General features: G+C 39.1%; 3 protein-coding genes across 3 annotated transcripts in view; 1 reads left to right on the top strand and 2 right to left on the bottom strand.

Moving 5' to 3' along the window:
- Positions 1-273: 273 nt before the first annotated feature.
- Positions 274-5,036, top strand: dbx2 (developing brain homeobox 2). The gene is made up of 4 exons (XM_080874236.1): positions 274-820; positions 1,677-1,760; positions 3,653-3,837; positions 4,066-5,036. The coding sequence occupies exons 1-4, from the start codon at positions 544-546 to the stop codon at positions 4,249-4,251; spliced, it is 732 nt and encodes a 243-aa protein (XP_080730362.1). The 5' UTR covers positions 274-543; the 3' UTR covers positions 4,252-5,036.
- A 1,766-nt stretch (positions 5,037-6,802) lies between these two features.
- szl (sizzled) lies at positions 6,803-8,439 on the bottom strand. The gene is made up of 4 exons (XM_080875519.1): positions 8,062-8,439; positions 7,782-7,948; positions 7,554-7,646; positions 6,803-7,444 (listed from the first exon to the last, which is right to left on the bottom strand). The coding sequence occupies exons 1-4, from the start codon at positions 8,340-8,342 to the stop codon at positions 7,134-7,136; spliced, it is 852 nt and encodes a 283-aa protein (XP_080731645.1). The 5' UTR covers positions 8,343-8,439; the 3' UTR covers positions 6,803-7,133.
- A 136-nt stretch (positions 8,440-8,575) lies between these two features.
- mov10l1 (Mov10 like RNA helicase 1) overlaps positions 8,576-13,021 on the bottom strand; it is a 28,631-nt gene continuing 24,185 nt past the window's right edge. The window contains exon 28 of the mRNA XM_080875518.1: positions 8,576-12,988. Coding sequence (XP_080731644.1) covers positions 12,961-12,988 — 28 coding nt within the window. The 3' untranslated portion in view covers positions 8,576-12,960. The remainder of the gene's footprint in view (positions 12,989-13,021) is intronic.

Below are 13,021 nucleotides of genomic sequence, written 5' to 3'. Positions count from 1 at the left end.
GGATTAATTTGCCACCTGATATTCCAGAAAAACGCAAGATGTTCTTTTTAAACCTTCAGCAATGAAAACAACTCTTACAGAGCACAAATGAACGACGGAGGTGCTTGCATGGTGCACAATAGAGCTCCGAAGGAGGCTGGAGAAAGGAGAGAACTATTTACTACTGCAGAAGAGTGTTTGGTGCATGCTAAACTTTGGCCAGCACTTCATTGTCTCTGGTGTTGATCATTTAATAGGCTAGTTGACATAATGAATGAGCCAGACCCACCTTCTGCCACTCCAGAAAGGCCCCAGCCTTATCTGAATTGAGAAGCACATTAGAGCCCCTCGGCCAATCGTGACACAGTCCTGTAGCATAGTGCAGGCCCGAAGGAGGAAGAGCAGACAACTTTTGGGGGTTTTTTGGGTTTTTTTGTGGTTGTTTTTTCAGAGTTTAATGAAGTTGGCCTAGTCACTCAAAAAGGGATTAAAGGAGAATTTAGTGTCACTGGGCTGTGACTGCTGAAGAGGAAACTCTAGTGTTCAGGTCACTGTGTGATCAGGATGGTCTCAGTTCAGAGCTGTACCAGGAAGAATATGGCTGGCTGTCCTCCTGCTGTACCGGGATATGGGAGCTCAGGAAAGAGTTTTCTTATCGACAATCTGCTGCAGTCTCAGACACCTTCAGCCGCTTCAAAATGGACAACGAGTGGACACCTGAGACGAGCAGCGTGTGAATGCCCAAGGAGAACCTGGGGCCCTGAGGACGGAGCCTTGGAAAGTCGGACCCAAAGTCTTCGGCCAGTGAAAGACTTAGGAGGGCCACATCTGCCACGTTCTGGTAAAGAGATTGATTTTATGCAAGTGAACCTTTAAACAAAATGTAAACTGTTTTTCCTTGTATGTTTTAATTTGATTGTAATGTAATGTAGTTTTTTTTTTTTTTTTTTATGAATGTAAAGCTACAACTTTACATTCAAATCACACTAATTTTTTCCCCCCGGTCTTGCACCATCTATCAAACCCAGATATGTAGAGGAAAAACATTGTTCAATTAATAATGTAATACTGCTACTTTTGATGCTGCTTAGAGGTTTTATAAAACATGAAAGTAGGTAAGTATATCCATCTTTGCTAATAGTGTCATGTGTGAGTCCAAGACATGAAAAAATGAACAGATAATTAACAGATTTATACCCTTGCATGAAAGAAATAATAATCACTTATTTCTGAGTAATAACAACATTTTGTAAAAAAAAAAAAAAAGTAATAGTTTTTTAACATCAATTTGTAAATGCTAAAAAATGTCATTACATGTAGTCTAAATATTTAACAGAACAGTCTCTAAATTCTATGCAGATTTGCAAATAAATGTCAGTTAAAAGACAGAAAACTAGTGACTGATAACAGCTTAGTCAACATACAACTGGTAAGCGAAGATGTAAGTAAATGCATCAATTTTACTATTTACTTAGTTTCTACAAAATCTGACTTCTAAAAATCGTTGAAAATGTTAAATCATAATTCGCACAAATGCCAGTTTATTTTAAAACCGTTAATGTTTAAATACAATCTGAGACTCAGTTTTGTAGGCCTTCAGAAATATGAGCTTAGTGATTCAGGTAAGTGCTTTTGGGGATCACAGATATCACACCTGGCAATCGCATTACCCTATCTGACTGTCCCTGTGTTTGCAGATGTGCTGAGCAGTGTTTTCCTGCCGAGCCCGCAGTATCTGTTGGCATGCTGCGGTGGGTCCAGCCCCCCTCCTGTCTTCTCCAGTGAGTGTTTTATGCCTCATCAGCAATGCCTCAGCTACTCTCTAAGCATTAGCAGCAGGGTCTCCCATGCTCTCCACAGCTAATTACCGATGCAATGCCAAAGAGCTAATTCTCCGTTCAGTTCTGCACAGCTCTATTCATAAGCATTCACGGTTGTTTAGGAAAGGGAAAGAGGGGTGGGCTGCAAGGCTTTTAAGAGTCCCAGAGGCCCCCCTACACAGACACGCACCTTTTTTTGTACATGCAAATACACATTTAATAGTGCAAATATGCAGCACTAATAAACATCTTGTCTTCTGCTATATTAAGATAATAATTACCAGGTGTGGGTGATTCTTACTGCTGAGTAAGGCCAAATGTTTCAAAGCTTTACTCCCTCAGCACATTAACAAGTTTGGGTGGCAACACAAAGAGTTTGAAATAAAACTTTCAAGGTGAATAAAATGAGGCAACAGTTACAAAAGCTATTACTGCTTCCACTGAAGGAAAATTTACATTTTTTAAAGCATGGTTCAAAGTATCTAATTTAGGATTTGTGAAGAGTACTAATTCTTCATCATCATTTAAAAGACTGAAATAAGTCAGGCAGTTCTGATATTTGGTCATTTTCCCTCATTAATTGGAAGTTATTCGTTTCTGCACCCTGTGATGCCTGTCAAGAGTCGTGCAAAATAGCACAAATCAGAAAGCCGTCATCCCACAAGTCCCTGGGGTCCCCTTAGTAGGTTGACACTTTCCCACAGTGCCCGGCAACGAAACAATGCCAACTCTAGCCGTGACCAATTGCCACTTTCACTCCACCATCCACACGCGACCTCGCTGCAATTTTTCACTCCAGCAATGAACTCCACTAAGCACAAAAAAGTCTCCCATTTTTCAGTAGAAGAGGGCTGGACAAGTAACATCCCCCACCCATTGTGTGGCTACAGAGCTTGGTTCGCCGACCCCCCGTCTTTCTCCTGTCCTTCAACTCTCATTCCTGCCCATTGAAGACCTCTTGACTAGGACATAAAGCATTCAATGAAAGTGACTTTTATAGACTTATTTGAGCTCATCTTCACATACAAACTGGCTTCAAACTTGCAAGAGAAAAGATTTAGTGTTGGGCCACTGAACCATCGAGTAATGGCATTTCCATTGAACAGCTCTATTGTTGGTGTCCCATATGGCTCTATAGTTGGCCCACTAGAGTAGACACACGTTGCCCAGGAATGACCTGGTAATCAGCTATTTAAGTAAAAGCTATTGAATGCCAATAGAGAAGTGAAAAGCATGTCCAAACCAGTTTTGTGCTCTCTAGAGGTGGTCTATGTGCAGATTTGTCGTACAGATTAAAAAGGCAATGTTGAATAGATCAGATAAATTGTTTCACTTGACTTTTGTTGTGTGTGCACCTGTGAGTGAAGCAGCGTGGTATTGGCCCTCTCAGGTCACCAAATCTCCTTTTTCCAGGTTGAAATGGTTTTCTATTCTCATTTAGTCACCCTCAGTTTGTTAAATTGGACAAATAGAAAGAGGATTCAAGAATGTGTGATAAAGTAAGTGTGACAAAGACAACTGGGTTTGAAAAAGTAGGAAATGTGAAACAGTAAGTGGATATATTATAAATGTGGAGAAGATCCGATTTTATCCAAAGCTTGAATAACCTGTTTCCGTTTATAAGACACTACCTTGGTGTTCCACTGTCTGCTACTTACCTTCTCCAAGATGTTTTTTCATGAATCTACACTTTTTGTTTAAACTGATACAGTATGTGTTACAACCTACCTTGCAGAGATGAACCACCCACCATTGATTTTTATTGCTCTAATAAATAGCCCATTGAATATGTCTAGTACTTGAAACTGATGTCAATAAACTGACATGTTATTGTTCCTCTAATTCACTTTCAGAGGGAGCAAACATTCAGATGTGGTCTGCTAATGCAAGTCCAAACTCACGTAGAGGGATCCTTAGGAGAGCTGTGTTCTCTGAAGAACAAAGGAAAGAGCTGGAGAGGACCTTTCGAAGACAGAAGTACATTAGCAAGACAGACAGGAACAAACTGGCAGCTAATCTCAGCCTTAAGGAGTCACAGGTAATCGAATTCAAATGAGCTCATGTTTCGAATATGTGATCCTGCCTTACAAAAGGGTGCAGGGGAAAGTGACAGCTGTAACAGCTCACCTTAAAGATCAAACCTAAATTCCACACAGTGACCAAGATCTCTAAACTGCATTTACAACTTAAAATGAGAAGCTAACATAATTATAATGAAGGACTTCACAAACTGAACTAAAACCTTTACACTGTCGCACTGCTTTAGGTAAAGATTTGGTTCCAGAACCGGCGCATGAAGTGGCGAAACTGTAAAGAGAAGGAGGTTCATAACATTCGTTCCCCAATGGATGAGCTCATGGCCCGCGGTCTTGGTCAGGAAGAAGAACCACAGAATTACACTAATGCAAAAACAGAGAGATCATCAAAGCAAAAGAGTGCCAAAGACACATGAGAGGTCATAATGTATGGAGGGCAAACTTTACATCTACAAAATAAAAAGACTACAATACTCTGATGGTTCTAAAAATATATGGATGAAACATTGTCTGTGTATGGCACGTTTCTTGGCATGATAAATGCAATTTGGTTCAGCTGCTTGGTCAATCACATTGCAGTGCACTGGCTTCAGTAAGCAGTTTCATGGCTATTACCCTGACAAGTATTTCCAGGAGAGACTGTAATTGGAGTCCATTAAAGGCCGGAATGATTCACTTCATTTACTGCACTTCCATATTAGGCTGTTTTATATTTCACATTTTCATAAGCTCTACACTTATGCTTTGTTTGTAATCCAAGTCCATTGGAACTCATGTTTCACTTTCTATATTTTGTAAATATTTTTGTCCAACTGTAAATAAAGCATTTCGATAACTCCTGTTTTAGACATTGTTTGTGCTTAGTGATCACCCTACTATATATTATTCATTGCTCTTAAATATAATCTTGTTAATGGAAGAGCATAATTACAATGAAGGTATCAAAAACCATAATGAATTGTTGTTTAAAACAGAATTGTATATAGATCACGCGCTATCGTGATCACAGTCCAGCTGAGTGCATTTCAGGCTGCAGAGATGATTTTTGACTTTATTGGAGTCTCTGCAGAAGCAGCAGGTTATGATGGTCGAATCCTCCTTGTTTATAGCCAGAAAAAGTCTGAAGAACAACTAAACTCTATGCAGAGATGTAACCCATGTTTCGAATATGTGCTGAAAAGAATAAAAGGGAAAAAACAAATTCTTTCAAAGAATGCATTGTATGATGGATTTATATATGGACTAAAAGTGAACTTTTGAGTATTAAGAAGACGCAAAATATATATTTCATAATTTGCCATAATTATATTTTATACTTCATTCCTGCAAACATAAAAAATCGTCTGAGATTTGCAGTGAACACAAAGTGAAACATTTTCAACTGCAGTGTGAATCATTAAAATGCACTGTATCAGTGAGCCCTAGACCCTTGTTGAAGCTGTACTAGTTGATCCTGATTGTGATCCCGTTACATGCTCCAGTAGTTGTGACAGGAGCTCATTCCAGACCCACAGATAACGTCAGAATCAACCCTGTCAGTTGTTGTTGTTGCATGTGAAAGAAAAGCTTAAATAACTTGTTGCTTTAAAACATCACTCCAGTCACCATACCAAAAAAATGTCTTGCTACTATGATTGAGTGACATTACTTATCTTAACCATATGTCTTTATCATTAACAACATCATGAACTCACTTTCAGTCTTTGAGTATTCTCTTGGTCACGTGGTGTTTGGTTACCATGTGTGGAACTTTCTGTTGGTTAAGAAAGAAATAATATTTTTGTTTTGTGAACACGGGGAAACAAACTACACAATTATAGTTTTGTTTTAATGGCAACTCAAATGAGGGTGGTTGATGATGATAAATGAATGACAGATAAAGGCTAATGGGTTGATGATCATTGTTAAGCATGAAAAAACCCCACAAATTTAGCATGCAGGTCTGTGAGATGCCATGCATTCTTGAAGACTGTTGTGTGACTCTATGAAATAGAGAGATCTGAATGGAAGGGAACATGGAATCCCGCCTGTCCATCGGGACCAGCGCGTTGCCACGCATTGAAAATTCAGGCATGAACAATTAGAAAGAAAAAAAAAACACCATTCTTAAATTCCACAAACACAAATTTGTTTGTAGTGGATAAAAATGATATTTTCATGTCATACAATTTGCTTATTTAGCAACTTAGCCAATGTACCCACACGGGAAAAAGTATTACAGACACTAGACTTACTCAGACATTTCAAATAAAGAACATTATTATTGGGGATAAATAAAAGATTTTAATTTGTTGCGCTTGTCTCCTATTCATTTTCAGTTCACATAAATGATTTTAAATAAATGACCATTATCAAAGTAACCTTCATCACATCAGACATGTGACACATTGTGTATTATATGGAATGCTGATGATTTTACTTCACAGCTATTCCCGAGGCTGAATTGGCTTTCACCAAAACAGTCAAATATTTAGCATTTATTTTAAACTCCAAGACAACATAAAACCCAAAAGGAGATTTTTCAAAAGTACCAAACACATCCATTGTTCATGAACTATGTCTGTTTGGCCGAGCTGTGAAAACAAGACTATTCAAATGTAAAGGGAGTGATTGATCTTCTCGTTAGCATTACACAGAATGGGCCTCACGCTGTGAACATAGTGATCAAGACATTTAAAACAGTTTGGCATCTTATGCAGAACAATTTATAGGCAATCCAATTTGTAACCATTACTGCATGCTAGGTGTTAGTTTTACATTGTATTATGCAATGTTTCAGAACAAGTGGCATTAGTGTGCCACCTTGTGGTGACATAAGTGTTAAGTGGTTTTTATTTCTGATTTTTATTAGTTCTCTCTTGTAAGAGCAATAACTAAATAACTGTTGTAATAAAGAGATAAACATACTAGGCTAAAGCAAGGCTTTTGAGCATAAGCATGAGGGAAAGAAACCTCACAAATATGTGGTTTCATAGGACGACTATTTTATTGTCATTTATTCCAAACAACACACGGAACATCATAAATACAGCTTTTAACAGAAAATATAATCTACTATAAATTTATATGTATAATACTATGTACAGGTTTCAGTGCGTCTTAATTCAGTGTGCTAACAAAAGCACTAACAAAGATGAAATGAGACGGCGACCTGCTCAGATGAGCAAATTGCTTGAGTCAGAGTCTGTTCTCATAACAATTACCCTCTTTTACAAATGCTTCTTAAAACCCAGTGCCACTGAGCTCCATCTGTGCCTCAAAACACAGATTTCAAGCTCCTGTTTTGGTCCATGTCCCTTCAACATCTGTGGTGCTTCCATTTTCGAAATGCCACTGCAATGTTTGCATCTTTTCTGTGCCAAGGGAAGACACGAGTCAGAGAAAGGGTCCCATCATGCTGCACAGAACCAGTCAGCACATAAAGCTGTGACCTCCCAGGACGCACAAGGGCACGGGCACATCTAACGTTGATAAGGAGCCACTGCTGGAGCAGATGCTGGGTGTCATAAGGCAACAGAGGACCCTGACGGATAAACTCGACCCGCCCCTCAATTTCAAATTCTGGCTCTCCTGTGGGTAGGCGAAGACGGTGGAGTTTGGCAGTAACAGCTGTAAAGGAAAAAATGAATAATAATAAACACCAGGAAAATCGGAAGTTGTGACAAAAACAAACAGATGTGACTATACCGCAGCTTTTTGAGAGATTTTTTGAACGTACCAAAATCATGGCTGCAGAAAGAATCCAAGATTGTTTTTGATTCAGGAGCCTCTTCCACATAAGGACAGTTTTGACAGGCAGATTTAGGCAACCCTGCGATAAAAATCAAACATTATTTAAAATAACTGTGGTAATCATAAAACAACCTGAAAGAGTAAGGAACTGGTTTTCTATTATTCCAGTGGAATTAAACATTATAATCCTTAATAATGAACATGTAGTCTTTACCTTTAGAAAAGATGCCAGGTTTTCCATGGTGAGAAAGACACATGTCTTCCTCAGCAGGGAAACGGTCACAGTCAAGAACATCAGGCCATGAGTGTCCTTGGCAGGCAAGCACTGGGGCACAGCTTTCCCTCACTGCCACACACAGACTACGGCAGGGCTGGATGAAACTGAACAAATAGCAACAAGATGTTACACAGTGAACAAACAAGATTACAACGGTCATGATTATTAAAGGAAAGAATAAAAAGAAAGCAAAGCTCAACACAGAAAATCTACTTACGTGTCAAGACAAACAGGGGCAATGAGGGAGCAGAGGAAGGCTTGTGCTTGAGGGTGGCAGCCTGTCTGCAACAGGGGCCTCCAATCCTCTGAATGTGGCACCACCTCGCTTTCCAGGCTACTGTGGCCCAAAAAGTTTGGCAAACGCATCTCTGAGTATCCAACATCTTTGCAGACATGCATCTTGTGGGGAATGGCAACACAACGAGTAGACTGACCCATGTCAAATGCCAGCAAAGGACAAGCCATAGTCATAAGAGCCACAGTGAAGAAAACAGCCATAATGTCAGGATCAGAAAGCCAAACCAGGAGAGGACACAAGGATAAACAGGGAGAGCTTTAAACCAGCTTTCTTGTTGCCAGTCTCTGCTGAAATGGCATGATATATATACAGCAAGGTCAGCCAGCCCCATGAGTCTGTAGGTCTGTTATCAACCACCAATCAAAGATGCAGAGACGTGTCTTTGGAGATAACGACTTGTTTTGTGATGACCGCAGACGACAGGGGGGGTGGCAGTAAGCAGATGGTGTGTGGAATAGGGGGGCGGGGAGGGGGAAACACTGGGGAATCCCAGCCCCAACTTTCACCACTCAGTTAAGTCACACGGTCTCCTGCATTCGCTTTTATAGGTCTACAGGGCACAAAAATGTTCATGAGAAAGAAAAAAGGAAAGTTTCAGTATTCAGGGGGAAAAAAGGTCATTTTGAATTTGATGGCAGCAACATTTCACACACACAGGGTGTGACATGTTGTGACAGGGTCACGTTTACGACTGTGTAGCATTACTGTTTTTTTAAACAATAGTCTGTAAATGTCTGAGATCTGAGGAGAGCAGCTGCTGGATTTTTGGGAGTGTTGTCCCATTTTTGCTTGTTATAAAATCTCAGCTGCTCAGCAGTCCCGGGTCTTCTTTTCCTATTTTTCATTTTATGATGCTCCGAATGGTTTTAGTTGGTGTAAGGTCTGGATGGCATTTAGGCCATTTCAGTGCACAGACTCTTCAACTATACAAAGCCACGTTGTAATAGCTGCAGTTACAGGTTTAGGATAGTCTTGCTAAAGAGTGAAAATTGTTTTGTCAGGATGCTGTTTTAAAGGTTGTATGTGCATTTAAGTATTAATGATGTGCTTTCACTTGTGCAGGCTTTTGAACTGAGTGGTGATAAGTTGGATGGTCTGTCTCCTCTTTAGTGTAGAGAATGTGGAGTCTATGTTTTGCAAAAATAATTTCAAATTTCTATTCATCTAACCGTGGAACATTTTTCCAGTTCGCTTCGGTCCATTTTAAATGACCTTCGGCCTGACATTTCCAATGATTTTCAGCCTTGCGCACAGAGATTTCTCCAGATTTGCGTAATTTTCAAACAATTTTATTTAGACGATTCATTAGATATTCACCAGTCCTTAACAAATTTATGTTAAGGAACTGTTCCACAATATTTCTGTGTTCTAACATTAATAAAATATGGGTTTCTAATATATAACAATCATTGCATTCTGTTTCTGTTTACACAGCATCCCAGCGTTTTTGGAATGCAGTTTGTGTATGAAGTTGTTTTGCATCTCTGAAAGTTCTATTTAAAAATAAATAAATGAGGTTTTGTAGACAGTCAGGCTGTCTCCCTTATACGGCAAGCCTCTTTCATGTGTTCCTGCTTCCTAATTGGAGACTCATCTGAAGAGCCTCCAGTTCTCATTAGCAAACCAGTGTCTCCTCTGGCACACCTGGCTTTGATCTACCAATAACCCAACCTCAGATCCAGATGTAAACTCTTTAATTTATCCATTTCATGGAATAGAAGCTGAGAAAATTCCTGTTTCATTAACCAATGCAGTGACATAATGACATATTCCAGATCAGTTTAGAGAATTTAGACCATTTCAATTCTTCTTTCTCTAGTAACATGTCCATAAATTTCCTATGTACATTTGAGGTGGGAAAAATATCCTGAGAAAATATGTCAAAGAATACTCTTTTTAAGTTTTTTTTTTTAACAAAATAATAACAATAAATAATTTAATAACGCAGCAATGTATAGCATTCACCGTCAGTGAGAATTATGCCTAAAGTGCATCCCAAAAACCCATTCAACAGACCAAAGGTCTCATCTTTATTTGTCAACCATAGATAAAGACACTCATTTGTCAATACAACAGAACTCCATTACAGCATCGTCATGTTTGTTTTGATGTCGTCTGTCTCTAGGTTTAGATCTGTATCTGAGGCTGATGCCACTAAGACTTTCTCTTACAAACAAGAAGGCTCTATCCTAACCAGCCTCCTGTGGCTGGTGATCAGAGATGACAAAGTAAAGTGCTTTCTGACTGACCACATTTGTGTGTGTCAACGCTGTCTGCTGTGAGGACAATGCACCATTGAGCCCTCCATGGTTGCAAGCCCTCCAATGAGCAACAGCTTAGTCAACTTTTACAATCTGATGAGCGGAGACTGGTTCCAGAGCTTGGGTAGACGAGTACAGTCAGTAAGATGGGGACTAACTGAGCAACAATAGTTCAAGACTAATTTGGGAGAATAGGTCAACACATTTAACAAGCTCCCCCTGCTGAGTGCCCAGCAGGGATCTATTGTTGAGCCTAATGGATGCCTTGTAGACACAGTGTCTGTCTTGGTAATGTGTTGCCTGCCCCTACCTCAGTGAAAAGGTGATAGTGTAGTGATCCTAATACCTGAGCAGCTCTGTCTTAATACAGTAGACGGTCTAGCTTGGACAATTATCCCTTAAAGCCAACAATTAAGAGTAGCTTTAGCCATTTTCCTACATATTCTGCACCATCTGGCTTTCATAGACATTGAGCAGAGGATCTGTACGACCAAGCGATCAACTTTTAAGTTCAGGGCTGTCATATGGACTTAAACAGTCCATCATTACCTGTTACCATTTTCATTTAAGTTAAAGTGATTCTTACACTAAATACCTAAAATCGAGTAAGCTACGCATATATATTTATACGCAGAATTTTTAGTTTTTCAATGAATTTCCCTGTTTAAATGCATAAAATACAAATTTTCAGCTTACAGCTTATAGAAATATAATTTATTGTCCCTCATTAGGTAAATGTATCATATTTAGCTCAGAATTATGTTTATTTCGAAGTTTCTACCCACATGAGGAATTTGTCTTGGTGTCATGGTGCAAAAATAATAGTGGTACAAAAATACATGGTATTTACAGTACATCTAATATATACATATCTATATAAGTACAATAAAAACAAGAATACTTTAAGTTAACTATTTATTGATTACCTACTTATCTACAAATTTTAGCTAGTAGTTCTAACCGCACATTCACTAATGATTACAAGAAAAAAAGGAAAAAAAAAAAAATCAGCCCATGCTAGCTTGTTTTAACAGCTTATTGCTTAATGAGTTAATTCATGTTTTCCCCCCAACATTATTAACCAATCTTAACTTTTGCGTTTTTGCTGTATATTTAGCTGGCCAAGACATTTCACTTTATGGCAAGTAGTTTTTTTTGTTTGAAAGGCTTGGGCTGATGCAATCTTTCCATATGTGATATAACCCCCCTCCTCCTTTGGTAACCAACTTGTCTGCTCTGAGGAATTCACAGGTATGTCTTACCTCCTTACAAGCACCACCTGCTATAATAAAATAAGCACAAACTAGTGAGAATGCAGCTGGCACGGACTGTCCCCATTATGTGCTACATGTGTGCACATAATGCTGGTATACACACTGTCCTGGGACCAAAATAAACAAACCCACAAACACCCCGTGTGGGTTTATACTGTCTGCTTATTTCAGACACTGACTTTAGCATCTTGTGGGGAAAATAGTAACCTTTTTTCTATGTGATAATAAAAATTTGTTTTCCAGACCTTGGGTTTTAATCTGTGCATTTGAAAGTCTTAAATAATTCATTAATAGTAACTGTGCCAGCAAAACAACGTCACAACACATCATGCTTCAAAATCTAAGTGAGAAACCTGGCGGACTATAACTTAAGAACCTACAAAGCAACATTATTTTAAACAATATAAATGTGTATGGGTATTCTTCACTCTATGGTACAGCTATTATTGGAGAAGTGGGACACCAGAGGAAAAAAAAACAAACCCAAACACCTGAGGCATACATCAAAGACGGGGGTGTCTTTTGGAAGAAAAGAAAAGGGACTTTGTGTCTGAGCTGAGCTCTCTCACAGTTCAGATAAGCGTTATCCCCTCCCTGCTCCTAATAGACCCATTAACTTAAAGACACTGAACCCCCATTTTTGTCTTTTCTTTTCCCATTACTCCACCCACTGGGCTCCAGTAGGGCTGACGGTGAGTGTGCAGACTTAGACTCAATAGCACTCAATTGTCACATCCAGTCTCTAGGTCTTATGGGTAGACACTGTTATATCAACTTATGCAGACAACTTGCCCATAAAATCTGCTTAGGTTAATGCCCTCAATATACCAAAACCTTGTTTTGTTGTATCCATTTTCTCTTGATTATCAAAGAGCTGGCACCACATTACTTTCTTTTTGCTTTAAAAGCAAGGTCGATTCCATTCAAATAACTGTGGAACCATTACTGTGCAGACTGGGTAGATAAACACACTGGGACCATTAAGGTGCAATTCTTGGTAATTCACCCAAAAATCAGAACCATCTTATGCACTGTCAAGCACATCAACTTAATGGTAGGACACAAGAATGCTTGGGCCCTGATCATGAGTATCACCTTTATTTCTCATCCCAGTGGGACTGCATTTGGCTCTTAGGCAAACAAGATATTTTTCTTTTTAAAGCAATTACGTTAAGAGGTACACAGAGACAAGCCGAGAAAACGTGAAGGAGGAAAAACAAATATAAACACAATTTGATTGCCAGGTTGACTGTGCTGCAGTACACCCCCTGTTTTTGTCCCTTTTATGTGCTCCTTTGCTCCTCTGCAACACTGTGGGAAAATGAGATGGGGTTCACATTTTTG

This window comes from Rhamphochromis sp. 'chilingali' (assembly GCF_963969265.1).
Source record: "Rhamphochromis sp. 'chilingali' genome assembly, chromosome: 2".
Classification (NCBI taxonomy): Eukaryota; Metazoa; Chordata; class Actinopteri; order Cichliformes; family Cichlidae; genus Rhamphochromis; species Rhamphochromis sp. 'chilingali'.
The sequence above is the reverse complement of the archived record's forward strand: the minus strand, read 5'-3'. Positions and strand labels throughout refer to the sequence as shown.

Coding starts and splice junctions, on each gene's coding strand:
- dbx2 (XM_080874236.1), top strand. CDS start 544: ATGGTCTCAGTTCAGAGCTGTACCAGGAAGAATATGGCTGGCTGTCCT. Junction 821..1,676: donor GCCACATCTGCCACGTTCTG/GTAAAGAGATTG, acceptor CTGTGTTTGCAG/ATGTGCTGAGCAGTGTTTTC. Junction 3,838..4,065: donor TCAGCCTTAAGGAGTCACAG/GTAATCGAATTC, acceptor GCACTGCTTTAG/GTAAAGATTTGGTTCCAGAA.
- szl (XM_080875519.1), bottom strand. CDS start 8,342: ATGGCTGTTTTCTTCACTGTGGCTCTTATGACTATGGCTTGTCCTTTG. Junction 7,647..7,781: donor ACCTGGCATCTTTTCTAAAG/GTAAAGACTACA, acceptor TTTTTATCGCAG/GGTTGCCTAAATCTGCCTGT. Junction 7,445..7,553: donor TTTCTGCAGCCATGATTTTG/GTACGTTCAAAA, acceptor TTTCCTTTACAG/CTGTTACTGCCAAACTCCAC.